The 19,070-nt window shown below is 32.8% G+C and overlaps 4 protein-coding genes and 1 long non-coding RNA gene across 6 annotated transcripts; 1 reads left to right on the top strand and 4 right to left on the bottom strand.

Moving 5' to 3' along the window:
- Positions 1-200: 200 nt before the first annotated feature.
- Positions 201-10,328, top strand: LOC111414151 (DOT1 like histone lysine methyltransferase grappa). 2 transcript variants are annotated; one of them, XM_023045346.2, is made up of 6 exons: positions 201-453; positions 2,774-2,953; positions 3,009-4,149; positions 4,302-6,650; positions 7,878-7,981; positions 8,153-8,579. In XM_023045346.2, the coding sequence occupies exons 1-5, from the start codon at positions 376-378 to the stop codon at positions 7,949-7,951; spliced, it is 3,822 nt and encodes a 1,273-aa protein (XP_022901114.2). In that variant the 5' UTR covers positions 201-375; the 3' UTR covers positions 7,952-7,981; positions 8,153-8,579. The 2 variants fall into 2 exon arrangements, with proteins under 2 accessions (XP_022901114.2, XP_022901113.2); XM_023045345.2 differs by lacking the exon at positions 7,878-7,981 and having other exon boundaries at positions 205-453; positions 8,153-10,328.
- LOC111414152 (casein kinase II subunit beta'-like) lies at positions 1,543-2,535 on the bottom strand. The gene has a single exon (XM_023045347.2). It carries the CDS (start codon positions 2,454-2,456, stop codon positions 1,605-1,607), a length of 852 nt encoding a protein of 283 aa, XP_022901115.1. The 5' UTR covers positions 2,457-2,535; the 3' UTR covers positions 1,543-1,604.
- LOC111414178 (prolyl 3-hydroxylase 1-like) lies at positions 10,326-13,087 on the bottom strand. Its single transcript, XM_071199102.1, has 7 exons — positions 12,485-13,087; positions 12,293-12,436; positions 12,059-12,239; positions 11,638-11,996; positions 10,895-11,264; positions 10,651-10,844; positions 10,326-10,570 (listed from the first exon to the last, which is right to left on the bottom strand). Exons 1-7 carry the CDS (start codon positions 12,926-12,928, stop codon positions 10,394-10,396), a joined length of 1,869 nt encoding a protein of 622 aa, XP_071055203.1. The 5' UTR covers positions 12,929-13,087; the 3' UTR covers positions 10,326-10,393.
- Positions 13,088-13,689: 602 nt separating this feature from the next.
- LOC111414176 (uncharacterized) lies at positions 13,690-17,660 on the bottom strand. The gene is made up of 8 exons (XM_023045406.2): positions 17,446-17,660; positions 16,830-17,079; positions 16,598-16,769; positions 16,138-16,286; positions 15,324-16,081; positions 14,971-15,237; positions 14,026-14,748; positions 13,690-13,964 (listed from the first exon to the last, which is right to left on the bottom strand). The coding sequence occupies exons 2-8, from the start codon at positions 17,075-17,077 to the stop codon at positions 13,831-13,833; spliced, it is 2,451 nt and encodes an 816-aa protein (XP_022901174.1). The 5' UTR covers positions 17,078-17,079; positions 17,446-17,660; the 3' UTR covers positions 13,690-13,830.
- A 167-nt stretch (positions 17,661-17,827) lies between these two features.
- Positions 17,828-18,841, bottom strand: LOC139431424 (uncharacterized). Its single transcript, XR_011641526.1, has 3 exons — positions 18,827-18,841; positions 17,984-18,141; positions 17,828-17,919 (listed from the first exon to the last, which is right to left on the bottom strand). It is a non-coding gene; the product is annotated as an uncharacterized lncRNA (long non-coding RNA).
- Between the last annotated feature and the right edge of the window lie 229 nt (positions 18,842-19,070).

Raw genomic sequence — 19,070 nt, 5'->3', positions numbered from 1 at the left:
TTGAATAAAAATTTCTTGGGCATATCGAGTTTGTATTTTTTTCTGATCAGCTGATAAACGGAGTCCCTTATGCGTAGAGTGCATAAAGAGAAAAATTGCAAAGCAAATATTAGGGGGAAAAAAGAGGCGTACGTGTAGAAGTAGATATTGATAACGCTATGAATGGCGGCAGCCTAACTGCATTTTCCAAGAAGCCGACGTACAGTGAATGCGCGCGCAGCCCCTCAAAACGCTAACCATGGCGTGTTTTCACTGTTTGTAGTCGTTTTTATTTCCCCTCGGAATACGCGGATTTCGGTCGCGCCTTTAAACTCCAAATGCAACCGACGAACGGTGGCCGTAGTTTGTTTAGTTGACGGTTTCAATATTCGCGACATGGAGCTCAAGCTCCATTCTCCAGCGGGTGCTGAACCTGTCTTATACACTTGGCCATTAACCTCTGGCCGTGGTACTGTAAGTAAATACAAATTAGACTTTGTTCGTTTAATACTAAACTGTTATATTCATTTATCTCACACCTAACACAATTGATTTTGCACAGATCTTAATAACTAATCAATTTAGATATCATCTATATAATGGATATTACTATACATATAATGGAAAGAAGATTTCTTGAAGAACAAAAATACTGTTTATATGTATGTTGTGCAAAGGACGTCAAGTGATTCTTCAAGCATAAAATTCATTTTGTGGGTTTTTCTTTAATATAATTCATTCTTTTTTTAGATGCATTGTGCTTATTAATATAGAGATTTCATACTCAAAGGTTTTCTTCAAAGAAGCAATTTTGTTCTGGATCCTCTTGCTTCATTCTATTGTAGATACATATCTTTTAATCATCTTTACAATCCATTCCAGGTGATTGATGTATTTACACTTGTTGCTTTTAAGGTTTTTTTTTAATCTTATTCTAAGTTTTAAAGGAAATGGAGTTGGGTATTTAACAAATGGTTCAAGTTTATTGTTCTTCGATATGCAGCTTAATCCTTATTTGGGAAATATGATATTAAGAAGATAATGCTTAGTTGTTTTATAAACTGCATTCTTTAGAAGCAATCCTTTATTTGTTTATTAAGTATATAGGAATGTCTCCTATTTATTAAGATCCAGTGAGAATTGTTATTTGTACCAAATCTTGGAAGTTTTTTTAACTTGATTAGAATTTTATTATAATTGATATCTGACATTATTGGAATTCTTGCCAACGCACGAAAATACCATCATGTGACTCTATTTCCTCATATGCATATTTGAAGAATTTTGTCCCATCAATTATTCAGAATTAAAAAATTTCAAGATACCAAATACTCAAATTATGACTATATATATATGTGTCAGTGTGTTTGATTTTAGTTGTCACAACAGATATGTCAACTACTGTTGGAGTTTATAAAACTATAAATTATAATATTATGAACAATACTTAGGGCGAACATTTTTTATGCCACAAACATAACTTGGGGCGGTTGAGGGTGGATTCAGAACTGAACCAAAATGTTAAAAAGAAATTAAAGAGATTTATGAAAATAAAATGCAGAATTATTCCTCATCAAACAAATGCTTTATTAATACATAATTACAATTTAATTTGATTTAAACTTTTATTGCACTCTTTTACTAAATTGTTGTATTTTAAATTTTTCGGCATCATCAGAATCTTCATCATCGGTATCAGTTTCTTGTTGATAACATGATGAGTGTATTTTAAATCCATACAACTTGGGTTGAAATTTTTTTGTGGATAATTGAGGTCGTAAATGAGGAAATTGTAGGTAAAACATTTCTGGTAATAGAGGTCCGAATGCTGCCCCATCAATGTGGTTAACTGTATTACTCGGTGAATATATTTCGGAACATTTTCCGCAGAAAATTTGTATGGTATCGCGTTCAAGATCCGGCGAAAATCCGAAGGGGATGACAGGTTGGTTGTAACAAAAGTATCGGGGGCAACACCCGAATTCGTGGTTGTGGTATTTCTTTAAAATGTACGCTAAACCTTGGTCTGTTAAAATGTAACGGGCGTGAATGAGATAATACAGACCTCGAGCTGCTTTTACAATTGGTTCTTGACTTTTACTGATACGAGTTATGACTAGGTCACCTTTTAACACCAACATTGCTTCTTCGAACATCGGGTGACTGTGAAATCCGCGTGTATTTGCACCATTAATAATAAATTCGATTGGGATCGCACAAAGCCATTTATGTTTTTCTTCCATACATAATTTTACCACGAAATCGGAAATTCCAAAACGCGAGTTATGCGCCACGAAACTAGGAATTACCAATCTAGGTAAAGTATCACTTTGAGTTGTTCCTTCATCTAACATTTCTTCAGATACATCATGCGTGGTTTCTTCCTTCGTATCCGTAGGATTTTCAATTTCAGATGAGAGTTCTGGTTCTTCGTTTTCAACTTGATCCACATTTCCTGCTTTTGAACATTCACTCATTTTTGAGTCGAACTGTGTGTTTACAAATGACTAGAATTGACGAGAATGTCAATCATTGACCTAATAGTAATGGACATGATTTAAGAATTTTCGTAAAAATTATTTTTTTTAATTTTAAATAAAATTGATTAACACAATTAATGTTTTTATCTTTTTTATTTATAATTATTGAGTTGAAACAAATTAAAACATAAATTTGTGAATATAATGTATCGTTCAATGATATTATATTAATGGACATTGATATGACAAAAACATGAAATAAGATAACCTAAAATTATTTTTATTTTGTTATTAATTGATTATTTTTTCTTTAGGATCGACATGATGGTGCGCTGGAAATTGTGGAAACGATTCGTTGGGTCTGCGAGGACCTCCCAGAGCTCAAACTACCGCTGGAGAATAACATCCTCTGCGACTATGATACGAGAAGTTATGAAAGTATGAAATTACTTTGTGATCGGTTTAATCGCGCGATTGATAGCATTGTTGCATTGGTAAGAATACACGTTCCAATTACAACCGTAAAAATTGATTGCATATTTCTTTTAGGAGAAGGGAACATCTTTACCAGCGCAACGGTTAAATAAATATCCATCGAGAGGTCTGTTGCGTCACATTCTACAACAAACTTATAACCAAGCAGTGACAGACCCTGATAAACTAAATCAGTATGAGCCATTTTCACCGGAAGTGTACGGTGAAACATCCTACGATTTAGTTTGTCAAATGATCGATCAGATCGATATCACCCAAGATGATATTTTCATAGATTTAGGGTCAGGTGTTGGTCAAGTTGTTCTGCAAATGGCCGCAGCGACTCCGTGTAAAATTTGTTTGGGAGTAGAACGCGCTGAAGTTCCGAGTAGATATGCAGAAAGTATGAACAAAAACTTTCGCGCTTGGATGCAATGGTACGGAAAGAAATTTGGGGATTATAAGCTAATTAAGGGGGATTTTTTAAACGAAGAACATCGGGAAAAGATCACCTCTGCCACTATTGTGTTCGTTAATAATTTTGCTTTCGGTCCAAACGTAGATCATCAACTAAAAGAAAGATTTGCCGATTTAAAAGACGGTGCTAGGATTGTTTCTTCAAAAAGTTTTTGTCCATTAAATTTTCGTATAACCGATCGTAACTTAAGCGATATCGGTACAATAATGCACGTTTCAGAGATGTCACCATTGCGAGGTTCCGTTTCTTGGACTGGGAAACCAGTATCTTATTATTTACACATCATCGATCGCACGAAACTCGAACGATACTTCCAAAGGCTACGTAATCCAAAGGGAACCGTTAACGACGACGACAACTCGAACTCGTCTCGCAATTCCCGCGAGAAAGCCCGCAGAGATTTATCGAAAATAATGCAGGACTCATCTTCCGATTCCGAATTTTTCGATCCCGCCGGACCAACAACCAGAAAAGCTTGGTCCGATTGGTGCTCAAACAAAGGGAAAAGCAGTCAAAGCGAAGACGAGGTCGTCGGATCCAAGGTTAAACGTCAACCGAAGAAGTTGAGACGAAAAATCCAACGCGGTGGAAAAGTCCAAGGTGGTAATAATGCGGTTAATAAACCTTTGGCGAAACCACGACGGGGACGTGTTCGAAAAACCAAACCAAAGAAAGCAATTAAAATTAATGGACTTGATTTGTTGCATAGTCAAACGTTACTGAGCACATCACCACAAGGTAATTATCTTAAACTTTTTTACTTTTATATTTAATAATAATAATAATTTTTCCCAAGTGTTACAATGACCAATTTCCTTCTTGTATTAATTTTCTAACAAAATAAGTCAGCATAAAGCTAAGACGATAATATTAAATTGTTTCGATTTTAGCAAATGGTAAAAAATTGCCACCACCCCCAGGTTGTGTAGATCAAAAATTAACATCTCTAAGCACAGATATGGTTCACGATGAATTGGATATTCCGCCAGCTCCCGAAAATACACCGTACGCATTACAAATTTTATTAGACATGTACAGGGCTCAATATATGAGTATGATCGAGGAAATGAAAACGCCTCAATATAAAGGTAACGTGGAGAATTTAATAACGGAAGAGAAGGAGCGTAATCAGCGGTTGCAAAACAGGGCGGCTCAACTAGAAAAGCAAATTAAAGTGTTGATCGATGATAGTGTAGCCTTGTTGAAAGTGAGAATGAACGAGTTGGGCATAAACGCGCTATCACCCGCTGATTTATTGGCGAAAGCTAAAGAGATTGTGATTAGACACAAAGATTTGCAAGCGAAGGCGAGTAAATTGCAAGTTCAAGTTTACGGTTTGGAGCAAGAACAAAAAAATTTGATTACGCAGCGCCAACAAGAAATAACGGAAAAGTACTCTAAACAAGATCCCACACGAAGAGATGTTTCTCCACTTGTTCCCGAAGAATACATTCTAAGGGAGATTTCATCGACGCTGTCTCAAAGGAAAAAGCTACACAATCAAGTATCAATGTTGGAAAACGAAGTGTTGTCTTTAGAAAAAAGCAGCGAGGAAAGGAAACAAGCCCAAGCATTAAATGTTCGTCAACAAAACTCGAAGGTGTCAAGAAAATCGAGAGATTACAGAACTAGATCGCAAGAATGGCCGGAAGTACCCGATATGGTTAAGATCGAGGAACAAAACCCAGAAATTTTAGCCCAAAAAATATTAGAAAAAGGAAGAATGTTAGAAGCTAGTAAAATGTCGTCAAATAAACCGGTTACAAAAAATCACACGACGAACGGAAATGGACAAAGATCATCTCGGAATGCAATGCCAGCTCCTCAAGCTGTTTCAAAACGAGCTAAATTAAATAATTATCAACAAAATCCGATCAACACGATTAATACGTCGCGATCACAAGAACCACCTAGAATAACAAACTTCGAGGATCGTTTAAAGAGTATCATAACATCTGTGCTAAATGAGGACCGGAAACCGCAAATATATAGTCCGACCAGCTCAGGACCTTATCTTCCACCAAGTAACACCAATTTACCTAACTTACATAATAATTCTCAGCAATACACTTATCAATACATTAAAAACGAACCCGATCATAAAACAACCAATAATCATAATAAATATAAATACAACAAAACGGAAACAGTTGTTAAACCGGAAGAATATCGTGCTGGATATTCGCAACAAGAAGGTTTAGGATCTGTAATTGATAATTATCGTGAAACTGGTCATCGTCAAGAACAACCCGATTACACACAAGTTTCCCCAGCCAAATTAGCTTTGAGGCGTCATTTATCGCAAGAAAAACTTGCAGCACAACATCATACTTATTCATCGCAAAATGATGGAATGGTTGCAACACGAACGATTGGTGATTTAGTATCGGGCGAAATCGAACGTACGTTAGAAATATCTAATCAGTCTATAATAAACGCCGCTGTTGATATGAGCGATATTCAAGGTACAACAACTGTTACTTCCCGTTCGGTTGTTAACGCAAACATCCCACCGAGACCAGAAAGAGTGAATGTAAAAGTACACGACACGTTACCGATCAATAAAGAAACAGAACCGTTAAGACAAGTATACAGTCCAATTTCAAGGCCGTCATCAACTGAGGGTCTTGAAGGTTTAGCATACGTTCATAATCATCCAAAACCGCATCCTTACGCAACACAACCACAAATATCACCGAGACAATCTCAATTTTCACCAAGAACAACAATTATGTATCCCCCATCCGTACGTTCTGGATCAACAAATTCAAATTATTCACAAAATGAACAATACACACCATTACCTCGAGCTGATTTAAAACCTTATCATGAATCATACTTTCACACAGATGTTAAACCGTCTGTTCAACCAGAAACAACAGCGGAACGTTGTAATTTTGTACCGGAAGGTTTGGCGGCTAGTTTACAAGCTCGCGTTTTGAATACAACTCAAATTAAAGAAGAAGTTGATGCGTTTGATCGAAGATATATTCCGGGAGCTTTAGTTTATCAAGAAGGTAGTCATATTAAGACCGAAACAGTCCAAAATGATTGTCAATACAAAAGAGAATCGCCGGTTATACAAGGTCCGATTAGGACAACAATACGAAGATCTTCTTCATACGCTGATAATCATAATCATCGGAACCCCTCGGAAAATTCAGCAGGGGACGTTCATTCGTTACCGTTGGATGGAGATGATAGGAGCAACCCGATTCAACGAAAAACTCACGACGAAGGTTTGAATTCATTTTTATATTAAAAAAATTATTTTAAAGGTGTTGTTATAGTTATTTTGTAGTCGGTTTTTTTTAATGATTTTAGTTATTTTTGGTTTGCATGCAGAGCTTTAGTATTGCTTTTGATAGATTTCATCGATTTTACTACTAATCATTGCACTTTTTTATTTTACAAAAACAAGTTACCGTATATTTTGGTGGGTTAATTATTTTTATTAAAAAGGTTTATTTAAATAATTAATTAAATTAAAAAATATATTCAAAAAATAACTTTATTTTTAATATAAAACCATTACGACAATTCAATCTTTTGGTTTAATTATTAAATTATTTATCAAATATTCGAAATTGTTTTATAATATGGAAATTATATAGAGTGGTGTACAAAAAATGGTACTTTTATGATTATGGTTTGTCCACAACTGTTTTTCACCACTCCATAACATGGAGTTTTTTTAGGTTTTTTAGTGTCCTATATAGTAATGCAGCAAGGCAACACAAACGCGCATTTATGTTGTTATTTTGGGTTATGTCAGAGTGATTTTTGGAGTAATCCAGAAATAAGCCATTTTAATTTCACCTTATCTGTTGAACTTAAAACATATTATTGTTACAAACGTACTCGCATTTTGTAACAATGAGTAATGCTCTCAAATGTTCTTATTTTTGTGCTTTAAATAATAATATTTTTTTAATAGAGCGATGACCTTCCACCTTTGTCTTTAATTTACGCCTGAAAAGCTTACCAATCAAACTAGTAATAGTAATCTCTCTATAATTTTCACAATTTCTCATGTTACCTCTTTTATGAATAATTTGCTCTCATCTGCTAAGGGTTCCTTCACTACTCTTGGATTGTGATTGATTAACTCGATTTGAATGCCTCCAAGGTTTATTGTTTCGCACTGTGTTTAGGCCTTTATCTATTTCTTCAGGAGTCTCTTCACCACCGTCGTCCTCTGTTACGTTCTTATTTACCATATTTTAGCGCTTGTCGCATTCTTGTGATTCTTCGTCTCTACTCTGGGGAATCTACCAGTTATTAGTCTCATTTTGAGGATGCATTAATCGATAATTATTATGCAATAATAATAGTTGTGGACAAAATTTGTATATCAAAAAAATGTTACACATACATTAAAATTCCAAAAAATTGTCGGTAATGGTCGTAATGGTGGAAATGGTATTCTCTAGTTTACTTACAGTAGTTTGTTTGCGTTGACTTAGGAATCAGCACAGTTGAGGCATGCACAAACACGCGTACTCATAAGCGCGCATGCATATTTACCGTACCATACTAGATTAAGCCAGCTGAATAATATATATCACCGGTAAGTAGCTTTTAAACGCCTCTTTTATTATTTTTCCCTATTAAAATTTTAATACTGTCTATTATTTGGTGAAGGTTTCATCTTTCCTTTTACATTTAGCAACATTTTTTTATTATTTTTTTGTTATACTAAAAAATTTCTTTCTACATATTTTTTTTTACTTAAAATTAGATGTTGAAGTTGAAGAAGAACCGGAAGAATCTAAATGGCAAGATCGAATATCGTCAGGTTTCGATCGTTTGGTGGCTTTTGCTTCAACCGAATTAGATAAGCGTAGAAGGTCAACGGAGGGTAACGAAAGTTGTAATACGTCGCCGGATTCCGGAATCGGCCTTGATATACCAACAGCCCCATCGACGTCTATGCCAGCCACAAAACAAATGTTAAAATTAAATCCAAATGCCAAACCAACGTTATTTAAGGTGCCTTCAAATAAATGTAAGAGTGTCGAAAGCTCGCCGACGTTGGATCACGGCGATGAATTAGGACCGCCGCGGACACCATCGCCTTCATCGCCAGCAAATCTTACGGCTTCGTACAGCCCGGAACTTCCGGTTGTTGCCACGGAAAAAAGTCCCAATCAAAATCCGTTATTAAAGTATCAAAGGCACGCGGAAGAAAAACGAACGAAACCTGATCAACATTATAAAAAGAAATTTTATTATCGAGAACATTGGCGGGATGATATATATCAAAAAAGTAGCGTAGAGGAATACGTGGATGCGCCGAGGGATAAATTTAAGCCGAAAGGAAAAGATTGGAATTGGCCAAAAGATTCAGTTAGAGATGAAAATTACCAATCAAATAATTGGAAAAATTAAGTTTGGTTTGTATGGAATCTCGATAAAAAATAAAACGTTTTCTTTATTAACTGAATTATTAATTGAGTTACTTTTTTGATTATAACAGAGTGATATATAAAATTGCAATAATTAATATTTGTTTCATTACTAGATCATCTTTCACTAGATCATCTTGAAACAAAGAAAATTATGACATAAAAATATAACTTTGTATAATTTGTGTTCATTTAGGAAAATTTTTGTTTTTAATTTTTTTTATATTTGAAAATCCGAAAAAAAATTGAAATAAAATATTAATTTAAATTAAAAAGATAAAGATTATGGGATAATATTAGACTGCAATACTTGTGTTCAGAGATCGTTTCGACTTATTCGTTTAAATTCGATAATTTCATTGCAAATTTATTTATTCATTATAAATTATAGCGAAAAAAGAAATATTAGTTAAAAAGAAATCGAAAAACATTAATCACTGCCTTCTTAAAAAATACCATTTGCAAAAAAAAACTCACATCCCATTGTTAATAAAAAAAAGAGTTAAATAAAAAATAAATTCATTTGTATATTCTTTCAATTGTATATTTTTACGAACGATTTTATTTGTGTACAAAAAAAAATCTACCGGAGATGATTAAATTAAATGAATTTTTACAAGTACAATTAATTATGATATATATGTAAATAGATAGTGTTAATAACTAAGGAATTATTTAATTGAATTTATTAATTGTACCTTTTTGTTTGTTTTATTGCGTAAAAAACCTGTAATGATATTTTTTGATTTTCTCGAAAAAAAGAAAATAGATATAAATAAATAAAAGTATCACTGCCATGAGTATATGTCATTGGAGGTTTTTTTCATCGACGATTGAAGTACAAGTGCAGGCACGGTCATCTTTCGTAATCACAAAAGAATGGAATTTTTTCAATGTGAATCTGTACTTGAATTCATTTGTAGTTAAATATATTCATATATAATTTTTTGTTCTAATTCGCGGTATTAATTATTTTCGTTTTATAATATTAACTTTCGTTTTTAATAGGTTTTTTCGTTTTTTTCTTTGATGTTATTAAAAACCGTTTAATAAGACTGTGAAATTATTAAAAAAAATGTAATAAAAAAAATCATGAAAAAATAATTTTTATTTATGGATAACTTTTCGCAATTTATTGTTCTATACGTTAACTTTTTTTGTACTGCAAGACCAAAGTAATATTTTCATTGCGAAGGTGTTTTTTTGATGATCTTGCAAATTTTTATTTTGTTGTGTACAAAAACGTTTTTATTTTTTTTTTCTTTAAATGTACTTTGTAATTCTCTATCGCTTGGCGGTAAATTTTTGAGTTCATCCAGCACGTACACGGAACGCCTGTACGATTACATAGAAAAATTTTATATAAACTGCCAATTATTTATAAATAATTAAAAAAATATCGTAGGTGTACTTTTTTAATTATGTTATAATGTAAGAAATGTACTAATCAGAGAGATGAATAAAAAGTAGCGAGGATATGAGTTTTAATAAATAAGATTTTTTTTATAACCATTTTCTTCATTATCACCAAACAACATAACATTTTATTTTACATTTCTTATTCTATTCTAATATTATGCCCCCTTTAAAATTTGATAAGCGAAATTTCGATTTTCTGAATACTTTTTATCAAAAGTGAACCAAACGGCCAAAGCGCACCTTGATCCTTTAGTTACCGCTTTTACAGCGTGCAAATTTTCATTTCCAGATGAAAATGCCACCATTCGACCACATTTTGGGATGATAGTACTCTAAAAAAAATTTTAAAACAAAAAATGTTAGCCTTGCGTCTCTCAAGACTGTGTTGAATAAAATTTAATAATTAATTTACCTCCAATTGTTTCCCGTAAAAATCCGAAACAAAAACGAATTCACCTCCATCAAAATCATCGTTTAAATAAATAATAGCGCTATAATCTCTGTACGTGTAACTAGGATATTCTTTTTCGCATTTTAAATTTTTTTTTAAGTTGCAATTATCGGCGTGAACAACGTGACTAAAATCAGTTCGGTTACTTGGAGATCCTAAAACGATTTTGTTGTTTATTAACTAAAAAAAAATTTTTTCAATTTACCTGGAACTGGAGATCTACAAACTAAATGGGTGTAAGTAAAATACAACTTTCTGTTTAATTCGAAATAATATTGAATATGATTTTTAGCGTCTTCAGTAACTTTGATTATTAATTTAAGGTCGTTTGCGTTTAACATTCCAACGTAGGTGAGTAAAGAGGTCCTACTTAAAGTAACACCTTCGAAATTCTCCATCAAAGTGTGTGGAGTTCTGTTTCCAATGTAACCATCCCCGGGTAAAGCAAACAGTTTCGCCAAATAAATCAAAGATGTGCATTCCGATTCGGTTAATACATCTTCGGCTAAATACCGGTGAGTTCCGTTTAAATCTTTCGCGTTTTTACTAACTTTAATTTTATTTCCTTTTCTTATCTGTCTCCCAAAAAAAATTAATTTACTAAATTTTATTAATGAGAGTGAGGTGTTAAAGAAGAGAGAGTATTTATTTACAAAATAGTATAATCGTGTTTTTTTATAAAATTATAATTAAGATATAATTAAAAAAAGTGAACATTTATTAATTAATTAATCAATGTTAATTTATCCCAGATATTTACACAGTAAAAAAAGCATAAGTAGAGAATCACAAGGCATTTTCTTTGACATTTGCTGAAGAATCCTGCAAGCAAACCAAGAATACTTAAAATAAAATAAATTTAAATAAAATCATGCTTTTATTAAAAAATACCATTATTAATAAATAGCGGTGAAAATGAATTAATAACCGAAAATAAAGTTCACTTACATCAACTCTCTTCTTATCCAACTCTTCATTAAATTCCTTCATAATAAATTTAAACAATCTCTTTTCGTATAGATCCCTTTTAAAATATTCTTCGGCTTCCTCCCTCGGTTTAAACCATTCCTTTTTAACATCCAGCTTTAAATAATATTCCTTATTCGACATCATCACTTCATCATTAGGATAAAACATCAAATAAGTTTCAACGGCTGCACAAGCCTCCTTTAATTTATCAGTTTTAAAATAAGCATATTGTAGATAATGGTAATGACTAGGATATAAATCATCATATTTTTCCCCATTTAATGAAGATAGTTGTTCTGGGCACCTTCGTTTACATCTTAAACTATAAGCGAAATGATCTGTAAATAATTCAAATAATATTTGAATATTATTTATTTTTTTATTGAATTAGATTATTTACTTGCTATGGAAGGTATAAAATCGGGGAACCATCCTTGATTAAAAGGACCTTCGCAAGATGCCCTACATTCTTCTTCTGCGTATAAATAATACGTTATCGATTCCTCCATATTTTGGATGACATCGTCCCAATTTTTATTTATGTGAGCATCAGATCCGTGTACGTACAAATAAACGTACATCTTAAAAAAGATGTTATTACAACCTCAAATTAAAAGATAATTATTAAAGTTACTTGCGCTTCAAAATTAACGATGTCTTTTACATCGACCCCAGGAAGTTTCGAGTAATGCTTCAAATTCGTTAACATTATTTTATCATCCGGGTGATACACTAAATAAGTAAAAGCCGCTGAGGCGCATTTTTGGTACTCTTCAATCTAACACAAAAATTAATAAATAATAAATTTATAATCTTATTTATTTACCTGAAAATAACATAATTGTAAATATTCGTAAGGTTTCTTTTCAATAAAAATCGTTTCAGTTTCGGGATTTAAATTATACTCTTCAGGTAAAAATTTGCTCGCTCTACATTTTAAAATGCAGAGTGTATTTCTAAGTGTTTTTTCATAAAATTGTAAGTCCTCGATGTTTTCTTCGTAGAGAAATGGGACATCTCGTGCGCGATCTTTGCATTCGATGCGGCATCCATGAAGAGAACGGCTATATTGCCGGTATTTTTCTACGGAAGCTTCTAAATAGTGAACGCAACGTTCGAAATCGTTTTCTAAATATGCTTCGATTCCTTTTTCGTATAATTGTGCGCAAGACGTGGCACTAATTAACGATGAGATGGTCGTTGTGTTTAAACCGGAAACGAGTGTTGACGATAGTGATAACGAGAACGTTAAAAACGTGACGAAGAACATCGCGGTTCGAACTAAACTGTTGAGCTGTTGATCTCTGCGGTTTTTAGGCTGAGCCTCCAGAATCCTCTCCAGAAGTTTCAGATGGTCGAAAGATCAGTGGCGTAATAAGTTTAAAATAGATATGAAAATATTTATATAAATTTTTAAAAACAACTTTGTTGTAACATATTTTTGTTAAAAATTGTTTTTATAGGGGGGATATAAATAAATGTTTCGTTACGGTTCTGGATTTGGTAGTGGAAGTTGTTTACCAGTAGTATTCGAAACAAGCCTATACGATCATAAAGCGATATTTACACATGGAGATTTGCGTAACTGCCCAGAACGTGTTTGTTAAAATTGGAAATAGGAACAATCGCTTTACGAGCGCCTAGTTAAAGACGCGTAGTGAACACAATTGCTTTTGTAATTTAATACCGTAATAAGTACTGCTATAAACTTCTTAAATACTCGTTTAAAAACACTAAACATTTCGAAATTGACACATTTTTTTTAATTATTAATTTTTTTCTACAAAGTAAAAGCTGGGTTTTGCTACCTGTAAAGAAAGCATGTTGGGTTTCTTCCAAGAACTGGTTCGACCGGTACAGAATGAACGCCCTCAATCCATGGTTTCGGTACCATAAGACAACACCTTCATATTCCGTTTAAACAACACCTTCTAAATCTCACAATCTCTTACTTATTAATGCAAATAAAATGTCTATTAAGGGAACGGGTTTGGAAAAATTGGTGGAGAATAAGAAAATCGTTTTCAAAAATATTGTAAAGCTAAGTTTAATACCAAAAAGAACAAAAAAAAATAATTGATTAAAATAAAAATACTTATGTTAATAAATTATCGAACTACAATGTTGATATCTTACAAATGTATTCTTCAATATGTATTATTTTTTTTATAATTACCATTTCAATAACGCTAACATTACGGCTATTAAAGCTACGCTTCCCATGATGGTTGTGGAACTGCTACGGCAAGAAAAGTTGACTAATGTAAATGTAAATTTGATATTATCAGGGAATCTACAGCCTACATCTAAAATTAGAAAAATTGTGTTATATAAAAATTAATTTAAATTGAAATTTAAATTAAATACCTGTACAACGCCAAATTGTATTAACCGCCGTTGATTGAACTGAAATGTAAAATGGTGCGCAATCTAGAATTAACCCCCCGGTACAAAAGCCATCCATAATAAACGTTTCTTCATTAGAATTGATATTCCTACAGTCTCTATCAGCTGCGGTGCTATTTTGACTAACATACATATCGGTTCTTGAAGTGCAAACAACAAAAGTACCGTATCCTTGTCCTCTTACGATTAACGAACGATCACCATCTCCGAAAAAGTAATTAGGGGAAATTCTGTAATAGTTAATTGTTTGTGGTTCAAGGAAATCGTCGTGTGTATGCGTCTCTCCTTCTGAACCTGAGAAATCAGATCTGCACGCAGGATTAATAAGCCTTCTGGGTATATCGCGCACTCTATCCAAAAATGGATTAAGTGCCGTTACAATGTTTGTTCCATCTATGGAATTTTGTAAAGTAAATACATCCATTTCGCCTCCGGTTGTTAAATCGGTATAAACTGTAGCTTGACCAGGGCCAAGTACCATAATACGTAAATCTGGTAATAAGGAGCGTTGCATTTCAAGTCTCTCCCGAGCAAAATTCCTATCCGCCTCAGAAACGGTAGCTTGAGAAGGCATAAACACCGCTATTGTTGATTTTCCTCCTACGTCAGTGAAATTATCCATTCTTTCCCTTACTATGTTTTCTACTTCAGCGTACATTCTGCTATATTGAAAACCAGTTTGATCTAAAAAAATTAATCCAATATATTTTTTTTTGTTACAATAATAAATTTGAACTAAAATTAGAATTAATATTAGAAACATTCGGGTTTAGTCGTTTTAAGAGACGCACAGCTAAACCTGAATATTTCTAGATCTAGGTGTAATCTTAGTTCTAGTGATAATCCTAGTGTTAATTCTAATTTTAGTTCAATAACCTTCATACTTCCAAGAATAAATTTACTTACGAGCTTGTTGAACTGTCAAATTAAAACGTTGATGGTAATCCAAGATCGTTGTACTAGAATTAACAATAACTCCCCCATCACCACCGTTAATAATCATGTAGCTACTTTCAAATCTGTTAACATCAAGATTATCTAAAATATAAGAAATAGCAGCTTGGGCAACGTTATGAGTCCACGCTGTATCTAAAACGATAATGATTTCCGTTGCGATTCTATTCCTACTTTTTGTATCAACACTGCATTGAAGATCGGATGATGACATCGTTGCTTAAAAAGATAAATTAAAAATAAATGTATTGAGTTGCCTATATATGCTTAAATTTTAATTAATAAATTTAAATAAATAAACTTACGTGCATATTGATTAAACAAATTAACAATTCTTTGTGATAATGTTGGTATACCAGCTGGAATGATAGAACCAGGAGAAACAGCAAAACGATCTAATTGAGGAGTAAAAGCAGTGGTTTGAGCAATTAATGTTTCAGTTGGTGCAACAGTAGCTAATAAATTATATCTGTTACACGCTCTAACTTCTTCGTTAAAAACTCCTCGTTGAGAATAATATAAATCAAGTATTTGGGAAACTTTGATCGTTTGGAAACTGTTTCTCCAATTAACAACATTCTGGGCGATAATTAACCCATCAATTCCAGCTCTAATATCAGCATCGGTCATTTCGAAGTTTGTATTGCTGTTAATAAAATACCATCTGGGTACTTGGGTACTGTTCCATCCTCCGGTTGCGCCCACAGAACGTACAGCTCCTGTTCTTCCAGTTTGAAACAATAATGCTTTAGCTAAATCGCCACTTAGAGTTGCTGCAAATCTGCTGTCGACGAGGTTTTCTATTGTTTGTTGTGCTAACCCGGCGGCGATGCCAGCGATTACAGTGCCCGCTTGAACAGCTCCCCAACGAGTATAAATTACACCACCTTCAACCGGGCAATCACTCAAAGATTGTAAAGCACCCGTACGAGTTTTTTCGTCAAGGGATTCAACTGGGTCATCTTCGGTTTCTTCATGTTGCGTATCAAGCGTTTCTTCGGGTGTTTCATCACTTGGCTCAGCCGGTGTTTCAGCAGCTTCTTCCATGTTTCCACGAAGTGCTCTATTACAATTTAAAAATTAATTATTTTAATATTTTAATTTTTTTTTAAATATTACTTGTATAATTGATCCTTCTCAAAAACTTCAACATCATCATCAACACTTCTTCCTCTTCTTTCATATCTTCCCAATCGATTACAAACGTTTGATTCATCATTACGAATCGTCGTGTCAACAGTGCTTGATAAAATAAAGTGAAGGGAGCACTAAAATATATTATTTTTAATTTATATATATTATAAATTTATATACACAGTAAAACCTCTTTAAAACGGACTTCGGATATAACTGGACCTAGAGCTAGAAACATTCAGGATTAGCCGTCTTGAGAGACGCATGGCTAAACCTGAATGTTTCTAGTTCTAAGACTGGATCTAGAACTAGACAGGTCATATTAATCCATTATAAGGAGGTTTTACTGCATTTCTATATATTGAGTTTAATTTGGACTTTAAAATAATTTCACAAACCGAACCCTCCCTAACTAAATTAATTAGTAATTTTTAACCCAACTTACACTTTCAAGTGCATTCAAAGTTTCATTTGGAAAATTAACAGCCGATCCTGGAATGAGGATGAGTTGTAGTACTCTATTTTTGGATGCTTGTATCCCCACGGGGCTGAATGGTAAAGAAAACTCTGTATCTTCAGCTGTATCGGTTGATCTTAATATTCCATCTTGCCTAAATCTGTAAAATGGATGAATTGGAATTAATGTTTTGATAAAAAAAAATAATAATAATTAATACCTATGGATTAATTCACTGGAGAGTTGCCTAGCATCCTGGGTAGTTCTGCCATCCTCAGCTTTTCTAATAAGATCAATAAGGACGTTTATAGTTGAAGGAAGTCTTCTGTCAGCAACGAAAAGGTCGGTTTGGTTGTAACACTCCACAAGATACGGCGCAATGGAACTTCCATAATTTTGAGCATCGATGTGGTTGTTTAAACAAAACAGGATTGTTAGGTATGCAAAAATCGGCGTCATTCGAGCCATATCTGTAACGGTGTTAAGTATTAACCACGTTTCAAATAAATACTTTTCGATTATTTTATCTTAGTTTTGTAACGATGATTACTTAATGAGTCACAATGTTTAAAGTATAAAACCTGGATTATAAAAAAAATTTTACTTTACATCAATTCTTATTAAATATAAAGATTTAATTATTAATGTCGAATTTTTATAATTTTCAAAATTTGAGTTTCAAGTTTTCTTATCTTCTGTCTTTAGATAAGAAAAACTTTGGGCGTTTACCCCTATTTTGATTACAATTTGAATTTAATAAAGTATTTGAGAACAAAAAAATTAAGTTATTTGAATTATTATGTTACAAAAAAATTAATTAAAAGAGAGTTACTTACCCAAAACAAATGAACGCTAAATGCCACACTCAAAATGGGAGTGTTGAATTAACTATAACAAGTGAGTTTTGAAATCTATGTAGGTAAGGTGTTAGTGATAAGATAAGATAAAAACGGCTTTAGGTATTTATTGAAAGGTTTTATTGGTACATTTTTTATATTATATATAAATTACTCACTCATAGTTCTAAGAATTTATAATATATATCTTTTATATTTTTGGTATATTTAATTTTGAGTTACCATCATCGACCTCGTTGGCTTTATTCGCTTCATTCGCATCAATTTTTTCATTTATAGGTACACCCACGATGACTTTGTTGTGTTTTAATGCGTAACTATTAAAAGCGGCGGCCAAATCTGTATCAATTTCTTCTAAAGGTGTGTCACCTTCTCTTAAAAACACCTGAATCTTCGGGTTTGCATACAAAAGTTTTCCTTTTCCTTCTTCCTTAATACCTTTCGGTACACATTCTAAAACGACATAAAAAATACCACCGGCAATTTGTTTTCGTCTTGAAATTTTTAAGTTTGTTACCGATGTGCAAGAAGCAAAGCACCAACGAAAGATAAACTAAACGGATCATCCTCGACCTTCTTGCACTGGGAGATCTCCGTAACTGCTGGCCAACTTGTGAGGTATTATCGTTTATATGGCATTGGTAGCGAAATTGCTGCAACACTCGGCCACATCTCCTTAAATAAAAAAAGAGTGTTACTCCGTTAGTATTCCTCATTCTTGGTTTTTTAATTAACCAACCAGGAACTAAAAGTCTTATCGATTAGTCACGTTTTGTAATCAATTTTTAAACAATTTTTGTAAACACCTTTGTAGAAAAAAAATACAATTTTTTTATTTAAACACAAAAGCTTTATTATTTAAACGATTAATCTAAAATAGATAACACTTAATAATAGAAACTTAGTAAAACCATGAAACTTTATTATTATCGGGGTATGTATCACAATAAACAAGTTTCTAAAATAATAACAGCAACTATAATCGCGAATCATCATAAATAACTTGTAACTACAAAGAAAATAGATCGTGGTCCCTCTATGGGTTGGTTTGATAGAGCGGATGTGCAATCATCCGTATGAACACGACCTACTTAATCTTCTCCTTTGAGACAAATGCTTCTTTATCATGCAAATATGTTAATTTTATATGTTTATGTTAAAAAAAGTTATGAAAAATACTAATTTTTTATACCAATTCGTTCGGGTTGAGTTTCAGAAATTTTAATCAGATTTTATCTCAAGAATTAAATGGTATTTATAAAAGCGAAATTTTCCATTAAAAATATTATACTTTTTAATTGTAATACATTTATTATTATAACAATTACGAGATTCTTTTTGGCCATTAAAAGATACTTACAATTAGAGAGAGACTCTTAAAGATCAGACTCTTAAAGTTAGTGCCAAGGTCGCTTGTGGACGAGACGCTGCAATCGAGACCTTTACTCATAAAAGGGGATCAAGCAAGCACAACAATATGATGATTAGCTTCTTTATAAACATAGATTATAATTTTTTCCAATCAGCAAAAATATATATTTTCACCGGTTAATTATACAATTAATTGTATGACAAGGTCCCATAGTTTTACTAACCGGTTGAGA

Source organism: Onthophagus taurus, chromosome 8 (assembly GCF_036711975.1).
Source record: "Onthophagus taurus isolate NC chromosome 8, IU_Otau_3.0, whole genome shotgun sequence".
NCBI lineage: Eukaryota > Metazoa > Arthropoda > Insecta > Coleoptera > Scarabaeidae > Onthophagus > Onthophagus taurus.
Note: the sequence above shows the minus strand (reverse complement) of the source record. Positions and strands in the feature narration are given on the sequence as shown.